Source organism: Oncorhynchus nerka, linkage group LG27, assembly GCF_034236695.1.
Source record: "Oncorhynchus nerka isolate Pitt River linkage group LG27, Oner_Uvic_2.0, whole genome shotgun sequence".
In the NCBI taxonomy this organism is placed as follows: domain Eukaryota; kingdom Metazoa; phylum Chordata; class Actinopteri; order Salmoniformes; family Salmonidae; genus Oncorhynchus; species Oncorhynchus nerka.
In genome coordinates, this window is record NC_088422.1 from 57,259,361 (window position 1) to 57,279,776 (window position 20,416).

Below are 20,416 nucleotides of genomic sequence, written 5' to 3' on the forward strand. Positions count from 1 at the left end.
TCTGCTGCTTTCCCAGTGAAGGTCAGTGTTATTGTGTAATCAGCGAACAGCAGCCTGCGTTTTGTAGTCTGCATATGATTGGTGCACAGCAGTTTGGTTTCTGATATTAAAGAGAGCCAAGGAAAGGACTTGATTGAGTCTTCTTAAGTTGTTCTTGGCCACGCTGTGCATAGCTGTGTCATTATAATGGTATACCACAGCGTCCAAACAGTCACGACAACGGATGGAAACGGACTTTGACACGGACACTGTCATGACACAACCATCATTGTACACTACAGTAGTTGGCTTGCATTAACCCGAAACCTTGCCAATTATCTGCAATATTTCCCAGCAGGTTTGTTTTCGTGTATTTTCAAAGGCACCCTAGTCTCTGTAGCCCAACACTGTGTTGTTGCTGTGTGACCCGCTGTCTATTGTAATTGACTCAGAGTTTGATGGTCCCTAACAGTGCTGTGCTGTAGTGTAACAGATCCAGTGTTGTCTCTTCCTGTCTTGTCTTGTCTCTCTTTGTCTCGCGTTTTCTCTGTATTTTAGCTCATATATAGTGGCTTGCGAAAGTATTCACGCATTTGACCTATTTTGTTGCCATACGACCTGGAATTAAAATAGATTTTGGGGGGGATTTGTATCATTTGATATACACAACATGCCTACCACTTTGAAGATGCACATTTTTTTTCTTGTGAAACTAACAAGAAATAAGACACACAAAAACAAAAAAAACTTGAGTGTGCATAACTATTCACCCCCCAAAGTCAATACATTGTAGATTCACCTTTTGCAGCAATTACAGCTGTAAGTCTCTTGGGGTATGTCTTTATAAGCTTGGCACATCTAGCCACTGGGATGTTTACCCATTCTTCAAGGCAAAACCTTTCCTCCTCCTTCAAGTTGGATGGGTTCCGTGGGTGTACAGTAATCTTTAAGTCATACCACAGATTCTCAATAGGATTGAGGTCTGGGCTTTGACTGGGCCATTCCAAGACATTTAAATGTTTCCCCTTAAACCACTTGAGTGTTGCTTTAGTAGTATGCTTAGGGTCATTGTCCTGTTGGAAGGTGAACCTCCGTCCCAGTCTCAAATCTCTGGAAGACTGAAGCAGGTTTCCCTCAAGAATTTCCCTATATTTAGTGCAATCCATCATTCCTTCAATTCTGACCAGTTTCCCAGTCGCTGTCACTGAAAAACATCCCCAAAGCATGATGCTGCCATCACCATGCTTCACTGTGGGAATGGTGTTCTCGGGGTGATGAGAGGTGTTGGGTTTTCGCCACACAGCGTTTTCTTTGATGGCCAAAAACCCCAATTTTATTCTCATCTGACCAGAGTACCTTCTTCCATATGTTTGGGGAGTCTCCCACATGCCTTTTGGCGAACACCAAACGTGTTTGCTTATTTTTTTCTTTAAGCTATGGCTTTCTTTCTGGCCACCTCCATAAAGCCCAGCTCTGTATAGTGTACGGCTTAAAGTGGTCCTATGGACAGATACTCCAATCTCCGCTTTGGAGCTTTGCATCTCTTTCAGGCTTATCTTTGGTGTCTTTGTTGCCTCTCTGATTAATGCCCTTCTTGCCTGGTCCTTGAGTTTTGGTGCGTGGCTCTCCCTTGGCAGGTTTGTTGTGGTGCCATATACTTTCCATTTTTTAATAATGGATTTAATGGTGCTCCGTGGGATGTTATTTTTTTTATAACCCAAATCTGTACTTCTCCACAGCTTTGTCCCTGACGTGTTTGGAGAGCTCCTTGGTCTTCATGGTGCTGCTTGCTTGATGGTGTCCCTTGCTTAGTGGTGTTGCAGACTCTGGGGCCTTTCAGAACAGGTGTATACATACCGAGATCATGTGACAGATCATGTGACACTTAGATTCCACACAGGTGGACTTTATTTAACTAATTATGTGACTTCTGAAGGTATTTGGTTGCACCAGATCTAATTTAGGGGCTTCATTTCAATGGGGGTGAATACATAGGCACGGACCACTTTTTTCTTTCTTTTTTTTTTATTTTTTAAACAAGTTATATATATATATATTTTTTTCACTTCACCAATTTGGACTATTTTGTGTATGTCCGTTCCATGAAATCCAAATAAAAATCCATTTAAATGCAACAAAATAGGTACAACGCCAAGGGGGATGAATGCTTTTGCAAGGTACTGTACATATTCTTTCTCTCGCTAGTCACACATGGTCTCTGTGTTGAAACTGATTATTTTCTCTCTTTTTTCCCCCTGTGCTCTCTCTTTGTTTTCGCTCTCTCTTTCCCACCCTCCACCTCCCTTTCCCCATCTCTCTCCCTCTGCTTCCCTACCTCCTGCTCCCCCCCCTCTCCCTCCCTCCTCCTCTCTCTCATATAGATCCCCAGTCTGAGCCACAGTGTGATCAGTCAGACAAGTTTCCGGGCGGAGTATAAGTCCACAGCCGGCCCTACAGTGTTTCAGAAGCCGGTCAAGTTCCAGGTGGACATCACCTATACAGAGAGCACCGCCGCCACCAAAGAGAACGGCATCTATTCGGTCACCTTCACCCTGCTCTCAGGTAACACACACAGAAAGGCAGGCAGCTAGGCAAGCACATGCACGCACACACACACACACACACACACACACACACACACACACACACACACACACACACACACACACACACACACACACACATTAACATACACACACACAAACATTGTGTACACACAGACACTTCCTGAATATGTACACACGTGTACAAGCACATACACCATCTGATGCAAGTCCCATTACACGGAAGTCGGGTGAGAAGGAGGACAGAGAAACAGAGCCCTTTTCCCACCACGATCACACTGCCCTTTAGTCCCTGCTGAGTCTCGAAGGACAACCTCTGGCCAATGACACCGGAGCATCATCTCCAGCCAAATATTCTGTGTTGTCTCTGCAGTTTGTCTGCTTATTCCCATGTGGATAACTTATGTTCAATTGATGTTGAACAGACTCTCATTTAATTCAGCTGAATTCCTTTGAGATTTGCATGCGCTTGAATTAAAATTGAAGCTTCGTTGAGGCTATGGTGAGAAAAGTCGAATGGAAAGGATGTCGTTTGTTTTCATAACGTTGACACTCTTTGCGTCCTACTGGTGTGACATCGTGTGTTTCAACATCACAAGCTTATTTTCTGTCAATCATTCGGGTTCTTTTCAAAAGCCTTTCTTATTTTTCAGTCAATCAAGTTCTAGGACTGTTTTTCTCTGTTTCTCTCTGTTTCTCTCTCACTCCCTTCCTTCACCTCCTCTCTATCTCTCTCCTCATACTCTCTCTCTCTCCTCCTCACTCTCTACATCCCTCATTTTCCTCTCCCCCTCTCTCACCAGGTCCCAGCCGCCGTTTCAAGCGTGTGGTTGAGACCATTCAGGCTCAACTGATGAGCTCACATGACCAGCCCGGGGTCCAGCAGATCTCTGGTAAGTAGAGACCCTCCCCTCTCCCCCGCTACACCCCTCCACTACCCCCCTTCTCGGCATCCCCGTAGCTCACGGCAACGCCACAGTCACAGGTCGGCTAGACTCACACGCTTTGACACAAGGCATCTCCACATGCATGGCCCAAACCATGGCAGACGCACCTGGCACCAACAAAGCAACAACGTTGGTATCCTCGAGGCTTCACACTCTCTCCTGACTTTCTTGCATTCACACACCAGGGCTCAGTCATGACCTACACACACAGAATTTAATTTGACGTTTTCTTTGAACTTTTTACACTTTCCAACCAGCTCTCGGTTATGAGGTTGTTTATTGAACTTGTGTCCAGTATTACCTTCCCATATAGATAATAAGGACCAAAATGATGTAACACATCAAAACTATCCCCCTCACATTAGCTCAGTACATGTATTATATAGTTTGATATTGTGAGAGGAAGATGGGTTGAACAGGGAGGAATGGAAGAAAAGAAAGACAGAGTCACGTTCTGTTCTTCACTTGTCCTTGTTTTTTTTTATGTGCCTGTATTGTATTAACTTGGGGTTTCTTCACTTGATAACAGCACCCACTGCTGGTGAGACATGGTATTACATACATTACATAGAACATACTATAGAATATAATAAGGCTAGAGCCATCTTCTTTACTCCAGCTGAACATATTGATTATGAAGTTGGATTTTTTTATTAATTTCCCTTTAATGCTAGCAAGCTGGCCTGACACACACACACACACACACACACACACACACACACACACACACACACACACACACACACACACACACACACACACACCTACTTCTTGGACCAGGAGTGAATTACACTGGTTTGACCACTCTCTAGTTCACACATTTAGCACACATACCAGCTAGCAGTCTTAGCACTTTGAATGCCTTTGACTCACCCTGTCACAGATGGGAACTGTTATCAGGCACTGTATGCAACCACTTTCTCCATCAATAACTCATCCCCATCTCTCTTTAAATTGTTCACTGTATGCAACACCCCAACCACTTTCTCCATCAATAACTCATCCCCATCCCTCTTTAAATTGTTCACTGTATGCAACACCCCAACCACTTCCTCCATCAATAACTCATCCCCACCCCTCTTTAAATTGTTCACTGTATCCAACACCCCAACCACTTTCTCCATCAATAACTCATCCCCACCCCTCTTTAAATGTTTCACTCTCACTCTCTTTTTCTTTCTTTCTTTCTTTCTTTCTTTCTTTCTTTCTTTCTTTCTTTCTTTCTTTCTTTCTCGTTCTTTCAGTTTTTCTTCGTCATCTGTCCATGTCTTTGTCCCTTTTTCAGGTTTGGGGTCAAAGGTTTTACTATATTCCAGGGAATTCATTGAAATTCAATTAATGAATTGAAAAAACATAATTTCAAATAGTGGTTGATTTCCAATTAATTAACTGAAATTCAGTTGTTTTCCAGAATTAGTTGAGCTGGAATTGACCACAACCCATCTAGTCCTGTGTTTTCTATCCCTTTTCTATCCATGTCTGTCTCTTCTTTTCCTCTCACCCTCTTTCACCTGTCAGTCCATCCCAGCCTGCTTTTGGTCATCATCCACAGCTTCAATCTAACTGCACTTGTCGGAGAATCACTCAAATAACTGAATGACTGGTCTGGCATGCTGCGCGGAATGCAAGGGTTTCAACCAGAGCCATAGACATTCTACACAGAGTCTGGAAACTAATAGTCTATGTCGGCTCCAAATATTCCATGCATGTGATGGTCTTGGACTTTTTGGTGCCAATATGGCTGCCTAGGTAATTCTAAAACTGAAACTGAGTTTGCCTAACTCTGTGTGTCTATGGCTCTGGGGTGGAGTCATGCACCGAATGCTAGATATCACACACTAATACTGAACAGTGTGTGCCACGCATGACAACAAACACACTGAGGGCATGTGTTTTAGCCCCAAAAAACCACAACCTTTACTAATATGAAATCAACCGCTAGTCTAATATTTGAAACAGATCTGTGCAATCTGTTTGCACTCACTCCTTCAGTGTCCGAGACCAGAGGGGACTGCATGCGGTGCCACGTTTTAAGAGTACTATTAGCTACTACAGATGACACTCATTCTGTATGAATTCTGACTTCATTTGTACGTGTGAATATTTCATGGGGGAAAGGAAGGCGCGTGTGTGTGTGTGTGTGTGTGTGTGTGTGTGTGTGTGTGTGTGTGTGCGTGTGTGTGTGTGTGTGTGTGCGTGCGTGCGTGCGTGCGTGCGTGCGTGCGTGCGTGCGTGCGTGCGTGCGTGCGTGCGTGCGTGCGTGTGCAAACGTGTGCGTGCGTGTGTGTGTTTGCGCAAATACTTTTTCTTGTCCTTTTGTACTATGAGAGAGTTCCCCACTCCCAAGTAGAATACTTCTAATCTCCCATTAGCTTTCACCCTACTCAGCTAATTGACCTTATAGATAAGAGATCGATGGAGAACGAGAAAGGGTTACATACAGAGAGTCAGAGACCTAGCTAGAGAGACAGACTGACAGACGGGTAGAGACGGAGAGTAACAGAAAGTCTGAAGAGAAGCAATGGAGATAGACACCCAACCTCCCCCTTTGAAATGCACGGACTTTAAACATCCATGCAAAGTAAGATTACGACTTTCCATTCGATGGGTTTTGATTCCAAAACGCAATATATACATTTTCTGAAATGTTGGTGAATTGACATGAATTAAAACACATCTTTGTGAAAGAGATAGAGCTGTTATTTGTATTTTACCATGACATGGGCTAGTGAAACAAATACATTATTTTGTTGAAAATATTGCCAGGTAATTTTATTTTAGAAAATGTATTTATTTTAGACAAATAATCATGTTTTGCAGTAAAACGCTATATATCCACCCCAAAACACAGAACTCCAAAATAAAAACTATTCAGATTGGGTTTTGAACTGTTATATTCAAAAAGTATTCATTCCCCATGACTTTTCCAGATTTTGTTATGTTACAGCCTTATTCTAAAATTGATTAAATCGTTTTTTTCCCCCTTATTAATATACATACAATACACCATAATGACAAAGCAAAACGTTTTTTAGAAATGTTGGCAAATTTGCACTTTGTTGAAGTGCTTTTGGCAGCGATTACAGCCTCGAGTCTTCTTGGGTATGACACTACACAACACGACTCAGGATAAGACCCAGATGCAGACACAGGAGACAGATAGTTTGAATCTCAGATGTTTATTACACGGCAGGTTGCAGGCAAATGGCTGGCAACGCTGCGCCTCACGGACCTGGTTCTCTATACCCCAGATGAGTGCAGAGGTAAGGAGGATGGTCTTGGGGTCTGACGGTGTAGCAACGGGGCTATAGAGATGTGAGAGAGCATCCGGCTTCACATTCTTGGACCCCGGGCGGTAGGAGATGGTAAAGTTGAACAGAGTGAATAGCAGGGCCCATCGAGCTTGCCTATAGTTGAGGCGCTTGGCGGTGCAGAGATTTTCCAGGTTCTTGTGATCAGTCCACACAACCAATGGATGTTCTGCCCCTTCTAACCAGTGCCTCCACTCCCCCAACGCCATCTTCACCGCGAGTAGTTCTCGATTTTTCCCACGTCATAGTTCCTCTCAGCGGAATTGAGACGATGGGAGAGGAAGTGCAGGGATGCAGCTTTTGGTCCTGTACAGAATGCTGGGACAGGATGGTCCCCACTCCGATGTCCGAGGCGTCAACCTCCACCATGAACTGACGGGACGGGTCCGGATGGATGGGGGCTGTGGTAAAACGGTGCTTCAGATCCAGAAACGCCCGGTCAGCATCTGGGGATCATACAAATGAAAGAGGTGAGTGCAGAGAGGGGGGGAGCCAGGGTGCTGTAACCCCGGATGACACTGCAGGAGAAATGAACAAACCCCAGGAAGCGTTGCAGCTGCACTCTGGATGTGGGTTGAGGCCAATCCACCACCGCTCTCACCTTGCCAGGATCCATTTGCATGTTACCTGCAGCAATGATGTATCCTAGGAAGGAGATGGTGTAGTGATGGAATTCGCATTTCTCAGCTTTAACAAAGACCTGGTTCTCCAGAAGACGCTGGATGACTTGTCAGACGTGGAGGACATGTTCTTGAGCTGAGCGGGTTAAAAACTAGTATGTCATCAGCATAGACGAACACGAACTGGTTCAACATGTCACAGAGAACGTCATTAACCAGGGCCTGGAACACTGCAGGGGCGTTGGTCAGTCCAAATGGCATCACCAGGTATTCGTAGTGCCCGCTAGCCGTGTTAAAGGCTGTTTTCCACTCGTCTCCTTCCCGTATCCGCACCAGATAGTAGGTGCTTCGAAGGTCCAACTTAGAGAAAATCGCAGCCCCCTGGAGAGGCTCGAAAGCCAAGGTGAAGAGTGGTAGCGGGTAACGGTTTTTAACCGTGATGTCATTCAGGCCCCGGTAGTCGAAAAACGGGCGGGGGGAGGCAGAAGGACAGATACACCCTGCAGCCAGGGAGTCCTCAATGTACCTTTCCATCGCCTTGGTCTCCGGACCCGACACGGAATAAAGCCGCCCCCGAGGTGGTGTAGTACCTGGGAGAAGGTTGATTGCGCGGTCGTAGGGTATTTGCGGAGGAAATGATGTGGCACGGGCCTTGTTTAAAACCTCCCGGAGGAACTGGTACTCCACGGGAACGGCGGAGAGGTCCGAGGCTTCCCCCAAGCCTGCCGGGAGATGTACCGGGGCAGGCTGCGCCGACATCAGGCAATGAGTATGGCAGAACAGGCTCCGAACGTTGATAGAATCAAGAGTCCAGTCGATAAGCAGATTGTGCCTCTGGAGCCATGAAAACACCAAAACCACAGGTACCTGAGGAGACTCGATGAGCAGAAATTGCATAGCTCACTGTGGTTACCTGACACTCACAGGTTGATAGGAACCGTATTATGGGTGACTTTAACAATAGAGCGTCCATCCAGCGCTCTGACGTCTATGGGAATGGAGAGTGGTTGAGTGGGGATTCCCAGCTCTGACACCAGGGTAGTGTCCATAAAACTCTCAACGGCCCTAGAGTCAATGAGTACCCGGAGAGATTTAGACCGGTCACCCCACAGCAGGATGGCATGGAGAGGGGTGCTATTAATGGGAGATTGGACATTCTCCGTATGGCCCACCAGCGTACTCGTACCTACTGATGAGCCTGATCTTTTAATGGACATGTAGAAATGTAAGGATGTAGCCCCACAATAGACAGCTTTTGGCGTTCAGTCTGCATAAACGTTATGCAGGAAACACTCTGAACTCTGGAGTTCTGTCAGAGTGACCATTGGGTTCTTGGTCACCTCCCTGACCAAAGCCCTTCTCCTCCGATTGCTCAGTTTGGCCGGGCGGCCAGCTCTAGGAAGAGTCTTGGTGGTTCCAAACTTCTTCCATTTAAGAATGATGGAGGCCACTGTGTTCTTGGGGACCTTCAATGCTGCAGAAATGTTTTGGTACCCTTCCCCAGATCGGTGCCTCGACACAATCCTGTCTCGGAGCTCTATGGACAATTCCTTTGACCTCATGGCTTGGTTTTTGCTCTGACATGCACTTTGAACTGTGGGACCTTATATAGACAGGTGTGTGCGTTTCCAAATCATGTCCAATCAGTTGAATTTACCACAGGTGGACTCCAATCAAGTTATAGAAACATCTCAAGGATGATCATTGGAAACAGGATGCACCTGAGCTCAATTTCGAGTCTCATAGCAAAGGGTCTGGTTTTTAATTTTTAATACATTTGCAAAAATGTCTGAAAACCTGTTTTCACTTTGTCATTATGGGGTATTGTGTGTAGATTGATGAGGGAAAAATGTATTTAATACATTTTAGAATAAGGCTGTAACGTAACAAAATGTGGAAAAAGTGACAACTATAATGGAAATTATTATAAAATCTACTCACTTTAGAACCATCTGCAAAAACCATATAGAATATTTCATCCACCTGGACAATGACATAGCGCATCTTGGGAAAAACTAGTGTGTTGGATATCACGTTTTGAAAAAAAAACTGAAAAGATTTTAAAGCACACCTAAAGTAAATGTTTTAAAAGTTTGATAACAGCCATAATTCGTACACATAGAAAAGGACCCATGCGCATTCATTTCAGACAAAAAAAATGCTAAATGTATGCAAAGATTTATACCATTATTCATTTGTATATACCAGCTGACACTGTAGAGGTGTGTTAGAGAGTAACTGTGTACTCTGCTCCCAGATGTCTCTCAGAGGTCAGACACTCTAACCAGCAAACCCTCCAAGCGTGGTAAGAACCACTAAGACAATACTCACTGTTTCCCTGAATATGTCATCACAATAAAATACTAAATTAATCAAATACCCACTGTTTGCCTAATGAAATACTCACTCGATTGGTTGACAAACAGTAAACTACTAGCCTGAGCCTCCCTCACTACACCTGATGACTCTTAACCTCTTCACCATCAACGCACTATGGTGTCACTAATGCACAGCTCTCCGTGTGTGTGTGTGTGTGTGTGTGTGTGTATAATCCTTTGCATGGGGCTATATGGCACAGTGTGTGTTGTGATGCACACTAGTGTTGATGTTAATGTCCACTCCCCCTCCCTTCCATTCCATGAGTGAAACACATTGTAGACCATCAGTAACAAATGGCTATGTAGCACAAGAACAATGGTAAGTGATAGCAAGATGACATTGCGTAAGTATTCTGTGTTTGGTCAAAAAAAAACACCCACCTTATTAACTTTAAAAGGACAGGTAGACTGATAGATTTCAAGAAAGTTAGGAGTAAACCTGTCTATGTTTGACTCTCAGTTCAACACTAAGGGCTGGCTTCCCAGACACAGATTAAGCATGTTACTGGATTAAAAAGCACTTCCAATTTAGGATCCCCATTGAGCATGCTTTTTAGTCCAGGACAAGGCTTAATCTGTGTCCAGGAAACCGGCCCTAAAATTCCTCTTACTTGAAAGTGAAATTGGTTGTGTGATGAGTGATGTTACTGTGATGATGGCATGTTGTTCATATTGTATGTGTTTGTCTGTGAGCACTGTATGGACTCATTCTAAGGTATGCTTTTATTGTGGTGATTAGGATAGTTACCAGGAGCTTGGAAGGCAAGACATTATATTTTGTGGTACTCTGAAATGCTGCTCACGTCCCCCCCTTTCTTCAGAAAGAGATCAATTGGGCGTGCAGTCTTTTGTTACAGCCCTGCTCTACCACTCCTATTTCTACCAATCCTCTTCTAATCTTGACGAGCTGAATCAGGAGTGTTAGAGCCGGGCTGGAACAAAAACCAGCACTCAGTAGGATGTAGATTTGGACCCCACTGCCCCAAACGCTGTCATTTGAGTCATTACCCTTCCAGAGCTCAAGCTAGCCCTCCTATGTCACCACTCTCACCCAAACCAGGTAGAACAGAGACTCAAAAGCCCACAGGTCTTATATGAACCCAACATTTTTTTTATGGATTACTATTGTTCCAACCTTATGTCTCCTAATTTAGCACTTTAATACTGATGCACGATAACCTCAGCCTAGAGACATAATTAACGTACAGTACCAGTCAAACGTTTGGACACACCTACTCATTCTAGGGTTTTTCTTTTTTTTTTTTACTTCAAAACTATGAAATAACACATATGGAATCATGTAGTAACTAAAAAAAGTGTTAAACAAGTAGCCACCCTTTGCCTTGATGAATGCTTTGCACATTCTTGGCATTCTCTAAACCAGCTTCATGAGGAATGCTTTTCCAACAGCCTTGAAGGAGTTCCCACATGTGCTGAGTACTTGTTGGCTGCTTTTCATTCACTCTGCGGTCCAACTCATCCCAAACCATGTCAATTGGGTTGAGGTCAGGTGATTGTGGAGACCAGGTCATCTGATGCAGCACTCCATCACTCTCCTTGGTCAAATAGCCCTTACACAGCCTGGAGGTGTGTTTTGGGTCATTGTCCTGTTGAAAAACAAATGATAGTCCCACTAAGCGCAAACCTGATGGGATGGAGTATCGCTGCAGAATGCTGTGGTAGCCATGCTGGTTAAGTGTGCCTTGAATTCTAAATAAATCACAGACAGTGTCACCAGCAAAGCACCCACATACCATCACACCTCCTCCTCCATGCTTCACGGTGGGAAGAGATCATCTGTTCACCTACTCTGCAACTCACAAAGACATGGCGGTTGGAACCAAAAATCTCAAATTTGTACTCATCAGATCAAAGGACATATTTCCACCGGTCTAATGTCCTTTGCTTGTTTCTTGGCCCAAGCAAGTCTCTTCTCATTATTGGTGTCCTTTAGTAGTGGTTTCTTTTGCAGCAATTCGACCATGAAGGCCTGGTTCACTCAGTCTCCTCTGAACAGTTGATGTTCAGAGGAGACAGATGTGTCTGTTACTTAAACTCTGTGAAGCATGTATTTGGGCTGCAATCTGAGGTGAAGTTAACGCTAAAGAAGGTATCCTCTGTAGCAGAGGTAACTCTGGCTCTTCCTTTTCTTGTGGTGGTCCTCATGAGAGCCAGTGTCATCACAGCGCTGGATGGTTTTTGAGACTGCACTTGTAGAAACTTTAAAAAGTTATTGACATTTTCCGGATTGACTAACCTTCTTGTCTCAAAGTAATGCTGGACTGTCGTTTCTCTTTGCTTATTTGAGCTGTTCTCTTAACATGGGCTTGGTCTTTTCCCAAATAGGGCTATCTGCTTTATACCATGACTACATGATTCCATAGTTGTGATGTCTTCCCTATTATTCTACAATGTAGAAAATAGTACAAATAAAGAAAAATCTGTGAATGAGGAGCTGTGTCCAAACTTTTGACTGGTACTGAATATACCAACAGTCTAACACGTATGATCAAATCCTATTTTTTTACCATCCACGTGGCTAACGAGTCTCCTTGTTACCTCCTGGAACAATACCTCCAGGCCTTTCCTCATCGTCACCCTCTCCTCTTCCTCCTCACGTTAACCCCATTTGCTCATTCGTTGTTTGTTCTCTCTCTCTTTTTTTTCTTTTCTTCCCATCTTTGTACCTAGGCAGCCCGTTGAGTAACTTCTTTGACGTAATTAAACAGCTTTTTTCAGACGAGAAGAACAGCCAGGCGTCGCACAACCCCCCTGGCACGCCCGGCACACCTAGCCCCGCCCCCGCCAAGCATGCCCCCGGCAGCAGGCGAAACGAGCCATGTCCCCCACCCACTCAGCCCACTGACTCTAAATGCCCCCCGCTTCTGGGCAAAGACAAACAAACAAAGATGGCCGCCACCAGCCGGACTGGGGAACAACCTTAAGACCGGAGAGAAGTAGCTAGCTCTCTGTTGCATGACTAGATAATAACCACCTGTTATCAGGTCATTCAAAACCCAATACAAAACCCACGAGAGTGTGAGAGATGACAAATGAAATGAGAGATGCTGCTTTCTTTGCTTTTAGTCAGTAGGCTTAGTGTGTTTGTGTCTCGAGAAAAATCTACTTTTGATTATCACAGAGAGAAACTTTTGTACTGTATAATAATGGAATGACTACTCTTTGAGTTTAGCAATCGATCATTGATCAGTATTTGACGATATAAGTACCACATGTAGCCATGTTCTATTTTCTGTTCATCTACCCTCTCGTCCCTTTCCCACGCCGTGGGATGTGTGTTGGTGTGTATGTGTCTGCTCTGTGATGATGGCTTGACCTTGTCTCTACCACCAGGGATCATCACTAAAACCTATTAGAGAAACAAGATGGAGGACAGTGTGTGTGTCCCAACCTGGGGCACTTTGTCAACAACGGGAGTAAGTGAGCCAGAGACGGAGGACAAGAGAAAGACTTCACATACTTCACACTGCTGTCCCCCTCCTCCCCATGCAACCCCTCCTGCTTTCCACCCGCACACACAAATACACTAAACAGTAGAGTACTAGAGAATCTCTCTTCATCATGACAGACACCCAGAGACAGATTAGCCGAAGAGTTGGAGAAAAGCCTTAAAAAGACTGATGTTTGTCAAACCTATACTACACGCATCCCCTCTCCTCCTTTCTCTCCTCATTGTCTATCCTCCTACACACACACACACTCACACACACACACACACACACATACACACTGGGGGGGATGTAAAGACTTGTGCACAAAGACGAATGGAAGTAGAACCACTGGCTCCTATGAAAGTTGGAGAGAGGAGGCGCGACTCTTGGACGTTGGATGGACGTTGGCTGAACGTTGGCTAAACTTTGGCTGGATTGTAATTCTTTTTAATGTAGTCCTTCTTTGTGAACTACAGGATTTTAACACTTTAGACGTATTCAGACTCTGTGTCATTGCTGTAAATGAAATGAAATTGAGTTAATTGACTTTGGGTGGGCAATGGGGAGGGAGGGTACACAAATGAATGATCTATTCTGTTGTACAGACTAACTACAGTATGTTCCCATATGTACAACGTTTGTGTAGTTGTGACATTATGTTTAGCTAAGAACTTATCACTCTCTTCTGTGTTTTCTACTTTTTGGATGTGTTTTATCGATGAAATGTTGTATTTTATTTTCGGTTACCTTTTGAGGGATGAATCATTTCAGGGGTTAATTTTCTTCCATTTTGTTTCGTTCATGTTCCTTTGAAATATCTGCAGGATTCAGACAATAGTGGACATAATTATTGTGTATATTTGTTTTACCTTATTGTATTTTTTTGTCACGTTTGTTTTCATTTATTTATTTATATAAACAATGTAGAAAATGTATTAGATAACTTATAAGGATTGTTTTTTGTCATGTTTCATTTATTGATCGTTGATCATTCTCGAAATGTTTTTGTGAACATTCATTCTTTCATCGATGGGAAAGCTTGTAATATATACATTTGGAAAATGATTTACGGTAATTTAAGAATGTAGACTAGTCTCTTTGAGAGGAACGAACCCTCTGTTGATAATAATTGTGCCGTTCCTTCTCGTTGTGTGTGTACGACATCAGAGACATCACTCCAGCCACTCGCCTTGTAAATACAAAACAATTTGCTGACAAACTTATTTTTAAAAAAACAAGGGGACTCCTACTCTTAGCTTTTACCTTGTGATGTCGTTTGCATGTCCAACATGTGTATTTTCTTTGCATGTAGTTGTTGGAATTGTTCTGTCCCTTTCCCCCCTTCTTTCTTTCTTTCTTTCTTTCGTTCTTTCTTTCTTTCTTTCTTTCTTTCTTTCTTTCTTTCCTGTCTCTTAATTTGTTTCTCTTATTTTTCTTTTCTCCCTCACCACTTCGTTTGTTTGTTCGTCTTTGAGTTCTTTCCTCGCACCCTCCCCTCCCCTTCCTTATACTATTGTGCACATTTACCGTGCAATGCATCCTCTGCACGCACACACACACACACACACACACACATAGTCTCTCTCAAAGAGAGACCCGATACTCTGGTCACGAATTCTGTCTGGGGTGGGAATTGGTATCAGAAGAGATAAAATAAAGCAATACCTATTAGTGTTATTCTTTCTATTTTGTACTATTGGGTAACCAGGCCACACAGGACGATGGACATACAGTAGAACACAACGCCAGGAGCGCTGGTAATTTAGCAGGAAACCACTGGCAATGTATCCCCTTGTGACATAACTGTGAACAACTTCAGTGCAAAAGGAAATAAATCTGTCGACTTTGGAATTGCGTGGTGGTGATTTCTGATTTGATCTTATCCATGGGAGCATATTATTCTAAAAAAGGTGCTAATGTAAAAATGCCGATGTTAATTATTGTGAGCAAAAAAAATGTTTATTGACATGCTGTATCTACAGAACAATAACATATTCAGAGCTCCGTTATTCCGGTACAATATATACGGTATCAACCCCAAGTTCCATCCACACGAGAGAGGATCGACTCTAGTAAGTAACAGCAGTCCAAAATGCTCTAAATGCTTTATTTCTTACTAGCAAAGAAGTCTCAATACCTGTTATTATATTGGCGGTATATCCAGAAACCTTCATCATACTCTAAGATCGAATTCCAGCCGTAGTACATTGCATCCATTTCCTCTCTTAAGCAATGGACTATTTCTCGATTTCCTATGTCAGTCCCGTGGAACAAGTTCTACACACCACTAGACGGAAGCAGTACTTCTCCAGTTTATCCATCAATCCTCCTCCCTGCTCTCTGGGCTACCTGAGGAATTGATGGTGAGGTTGCGTTCCACAACTGCAAAATTCATTATGCTTCTGTCTCTTAACTTTTTTTTTGCAGCACCTTCAGTTGTCCTTTCAATACGAGTGGCAAGAAGCTGCTAACTACCATTGCTTCTCTAACCATCACACTGAAACTAAAGTAACTGTCTTCGCAGTACCTTGGGCATTCACAGAGGCAGAGAGAGCAGGTTTGAGGGCCTGTTAGATCACAGTAAAAGTGTTCTGTCCGGTGGCAGATTCACCTATAGGCCCTGGTGACAGATCAGCATTACCAACCTGTGCTGGCAACAGTGGTGACATCACCACACTGCGAGATACTGCGCTACACTACACCGGTTATTTATCTCCAGGAATGCTGGTATGTCTGTCCTTCTCCCCACATGGGGTCCATCTCAATATTCGAACGTGGCCTCCTCTCCTCATCCCATTTCCTTCACCCTAACTGACGTTTAAGAGCAGATATAGCTACTTGTTTTTCACATGTAGTTATTTCACATCAGTACAGTTGAAGGAAACGAGACGATGGAAGAACAAAGAAGCCAACTATGACTACTGAGACGCAGCCGGTGGCTTACTCTCTGCAGGGAGGATACAGCGAGAGCAGCCTGTGGACCAAAGTGACCTCCAGATCCTCCAGGAGGAGAGAGGAGTGTTGCTCCTGACATGGTCCACTCCGGGTCTCTGTCCCTGGGGAGAGCTGGTCCTGATGGACCCCTCCCAGGAGCAGCCTGTGGAAGTCCTCTCTCGCCAGGAGCTGTTCCATGTGTTGCAGGAAGAAACCTTCACAGAACCTCCTGAGCTCTGCCGCCCCGTGATCCTGTACAGACAGACAGACAGACAGACAGACAACAAGAGAGCGAGAAATAAAAAAGAAATAAAAAAGAGAGACACATAAGGGCGGCAGGTAGCCTGGTGGTTAGAGCATTGGACTAGTAACCGAAAGGTTGCAAGATCAAATCCTCGAGCTGACAAGGTAGAAATCTGTCGTTCTGCGCATGAACAAGGCAGTTAACCCACTGTTCCTAGGCTGCCATTGAAAATAAGAATTTGTTCTTCACCTATTTAATCCCATCAGTCACAATAGTGACTGTAAAATACTTTCCCAGTTATAAAGCTCTAAAAATCTTACTGGATGATATATCAATGCATTTCCAGCCAATATTGAAATAATAAAGGGTCTCAATAGAAGATGTGCAGTGTCACATGTTTAGTGTAAATTGTCACATGACCAGAGCTGTTTACTTCCTGGTTGCACCATGAGAAGAGGATGGCTGCATCAAAACTCCCAAACAAAAGATTACTAAAGTATGTTAACATAAAAATAGGACAAAGGTTTTTGGTACACATCATCTTTAAGGTGTCTAGTATTGATATATGCATTTGCAATTACTCAACTTTTTTCAGTGCGGCCATAGAATGTGTAAACATGTTGACGGCAACAATAGTGACCGGTGGGATAACACAGTGCATCTAGGTATAGACATACATAGTTCTTGTTCTACCTAACTTTCCACTCTGTTATTTCTTTTAGTTTCACTTTGAGTCAAGTTCCAGATATGTTGGATCTAGGTGACAGCCCAGACAAGGCATGCAACAGGTATCCCTCAAAATGAGAAAGATGCTGTCCTGAGTGATTGTGATAGCGATGGGTCAGATATAGACTATGGACAGGCCATTTGCCAACCAGGCTGTTGAATGAATATGCTGAACCTATGCAAACAGATCATGACAAGAACAACGTTATCAATGATGATGACCTACCCCCCCCCCCCCACACCCCATCCACAACCTCCCACCGCCCTCCATTGTTGATAATGAAGAGCCAAGGGCCTCTACCCGCCAGAGGGTCCAGTCAGAAGAGCCAAGGGCCTCTACAAGCCATAGGGGTCTGCCAGAAGAGCCAAGGGAAGAGCTGCAGGTGGTCAAAAATAAAGATTGAGGGTTCAAACGATCGAAGAGGCCTGCCACCGAAGTGATTCCAAAACACATAGTATACAGCCCAAATACTGAAAAGTTAGTCACGAAACCACTGAGCCACGCTACTGTTGAAGATCAGGCAACATGTGACAAAGCTTCTCACTGGCCAATCAACACGCTGCACCGGTTCCATAGATGTCGTCATTGTGACAAACACACTACCTATGCATGTGAGAAATGCAAAGCGCCACAGCCCAGTGCTTCAAGATATACCATGGACAGTAGAAAAGGAGATAAGAGTGAATGAAAAAGGGCTGAGACAATAAAATAAAAATGGAAAAAGGGTGGGGAGAAGCAACGGACTCTAGGAAGAAAAGAAAAGTCGATGGAAAATAATCAAAATGACTGAAATGTTTTTGGAAAAGAAGATCAATTGATTCAAGACTGTATGACAGTAGGTCTGACTGATCACAGTTCAAAATAGTGATGCACAAACTAATCTTGCACTTGGTTCTGAAGCCTACCTCTATGATGTATGTATATACAGTGGGGCAAAAAAGTATTTAGTCAGCCACCAATTGTGCAAGTTCTATATATATATAATTGTATTTTGTTGAGTGTAGGCCTCTACTTGAATGCATATTCTACAGGCTACCTCTATCCTAAATATTACATTTATGTTCACTATTACCTTTATGTTCAGTGGGAAGGAATCACACGACTGCTATATGGTTGTTCGTGAATGTTGCACTAAAAAAGCACTAAAATGTCACAATGACTAAAATGTCACAATGACAATCTTTCAATGAAAAAAAAGTAACAATGTTGAAATACGTTGATGGTTGTTGTTTTTCTGTCTTCACTCTCAGCATTCATACCGGTGTTGTATAAGGGTTTTTGATGTGTAAAATAGTCACACTAGTATGTGATGGGGCATCCTAGTGGCAATGCTGGGGACTGCCAGTGACAGAGTTTTAAATGTGTTAATAACTGGGTTTGGGATATATAAGAAGTTTGATGACTGCATAGGAGAAATATGTTAATTCAGTTTACTTAACATTATCCCACCGGTCACAATTGTGATCGACCATAAAACACACTTTTTCACTTACTTTTCCATGAAAAAAAAAGAAAAGAAAAAAAGATTGATTATTTCAAAGGGTTACTAATGACACTTGATTTGGATATTTTCATGTCTGGGAAAAATGTGGGATTAATTAACTGACTTGACTAGTTAAATGAAGGCAAAATTCAAATAAATAAATATTACAATGATACTAATGCAAGCACCACTCACACAGGCCCACTTTGTCTATTATGATCATTATAATGGATTGCACGTACTCATTTCAAGGTGCAGACAACACACAGATACAATGATGACTTATAGTTTTAAGCCTGCATAGGACAACATGATAACAACGTTTGAATTCTTACCGTAGACATCAAGTAGATGCTGACAGCGTTGTCCAGGGTGATACTCTGGGAGAGCAGGCTCTCACACTGCCTCTCTAGCACCTCCAGCTGGAAGAAACAGACCACTGGCAGCAGCTGCTGACAGAGGAGCAGATTGTTCTTCCATCACAAGTCACCACTCCAAACATACAATCACACCTATCCAAAATGCTTACATTTTATGAATGACCTCCACTATGTTGTCTTTCCACTCCTCAATGAAGTGACAGTGGGGGGCATTCCGAAAGCTTAACCACTGTGGTAAATGTATGGATCAACAGTGGGATGTATGAATGAAGTTCTATCAGTGCAAATGAGGATACATGTATTACCTCCATAGCGTCAGCCTGTGACAGCCTCAGCCCTTCAGTCCCCCCACAGTACAGACAGCTCATCATCCTCTGGAAGGTGCTGTATGTGATGTCAGAGATGTGGATGGTGCTGGTGTCTGACCCACAGAAACTCAGCAGGTACCGAAACCTGAAAGAGACTTGATAACCATCTTGTGGACACAAAAGCACAGACTGCCCCTGAAAACACTAGAGCTTCCACTCGAGGTCATACCACCTCAGGTGTGAGGAGGGAAGTGCTAGCTCACCTCTTGGAGGCAGACATGAGGAGAACCCTGTGGGCGTAGAAGGGACGGCCTTCCACTAACAACATTATGTCAGACATCTCTGGGTTGTTCAGGAAATGAGCATCTGTTGGACGAGAGAGACCAAAGTGACGTTTGCACCATTTATAGTCAGAAACATGCAATGAAATACATGTACGCAACAAAGCATGATTTACACCACGAAACATGATTTACACAACGAAACATGATTTATGCAACGAAGCATGATTTACACAACGAAACATGATTTATGCAACGAAGCATGATTTACACAACGAAACATGATTTACACAACGAAACATGATTTATGCAACGAAGCATGATTTACACAACGAAGCATGATTTATGCAACGAAGCATGATTTACACAAACGCTGGAGTTACACTTTGCTAAAATGAGGTGAAAACTCGACCCTAAGAATCAGAACAATCAGAAAGACTACAGTTTGTTCCATACAGAGAGAGTATGCCGGTCTCCATACCTAGCTGTGTGGAGAGAGTGAGGTCCATCGGAGGAACAGAGGGAGTTGGAGCAGAGCCGTAACAGTGAGAAAAGATGGCTGACAGTCTCTTGGTTATGGCATAGTCCTAAAGGGATATAATCATGTTCAGAAAGAGTCATGTGACTCTTATAATAACAGCCATTGCAAGTTTTGCTCCCCATTGTATTACAACTGATTTGAGATTTTTTTTTTGATGTTGGATCGATTCCTGATTCATACTCTGCTTTTGGTTCGAGGTTCCATTGAACATTCACGCAATGAAAACTTCTACTGACATTGTGTAGTCTACACGGGAAACCCCAACGC

At 43.4% G+C, this 20,416-nt stretch overlaps 2 protein-coding genes across 4 annotated transcripts in view; one reads left to right on the forward strand and one right to left on the reverse strand.

The window, feature by feature from the left end:
* Positions 1 to 15,102, forward strand: part of brsk2b (BR serine/threonine kinase 2b) — a 181,431-nt gene extending 166,329 nt beyond the window's left edge. For 2 of the 3 annotated variants that reach the window (XM_029638689.2, XM_029638694.2), the window contains exons 17-19: positions 2,361 to 2,541; positions 3,347 to 3,436; positions 12,491 to 15,102. In XM_029638689.2, the coding sequence (XP_029494549.1) occupies positions 2,361 to 2,541; positions 3,347 to 3,436; positions 12,491 to 12,744 (525 nt within the window). In that variant the 3' untranslated portion in view covers positions 12,745 to 15,102. The remainder of the gene's footprint in view (positions 1 to 2,360; positions 2,542 to 3,346; positions 3,437 to 12,490) is intronic. The other variant, XM_065011798.1, reaches the window with a different exon arrangement.
* An 86-nt stretch (positions 15,103 to 15,188) lies between these two features.
* The window catches only part of LOC115112037 (ankyrin repeat and BTB/POZ domain-containing protein 2-like), a 28,496-nt gene continuing 23,268 nt past the window's right edge, over positions 15,189 to 20,416 (reverse strand). The window contains exons 11-15 of the mRNA XM_029638695.2: positions 20,090 to 20,195; positions 19,591 to 19,693; positions 19,325 to 19,472; positions 18,975 to 19,088; positions 15,189 to 16,437 (exon numbers count right to left, since the gene is read on the reverse strand). Coding sequence (XP_029494555.1) covers positions 16,192 to 16,437; positions 18,975 to 19,088; positions 19,325 to 19,472; positions 19,591 to 19,693; positions 20,090 to 20,195 — 717 coding nt within the window. The 3' untranslated portion in view covers positions 15,189 to 16,191. The remainder of the gene's footprint in view (positions 16,438 to 18,974; positions 19,089 to 19,324; positions 19,473 to 19,590; positions 19,694 to 20,089; positions 20,196 to 20,416) is intronic.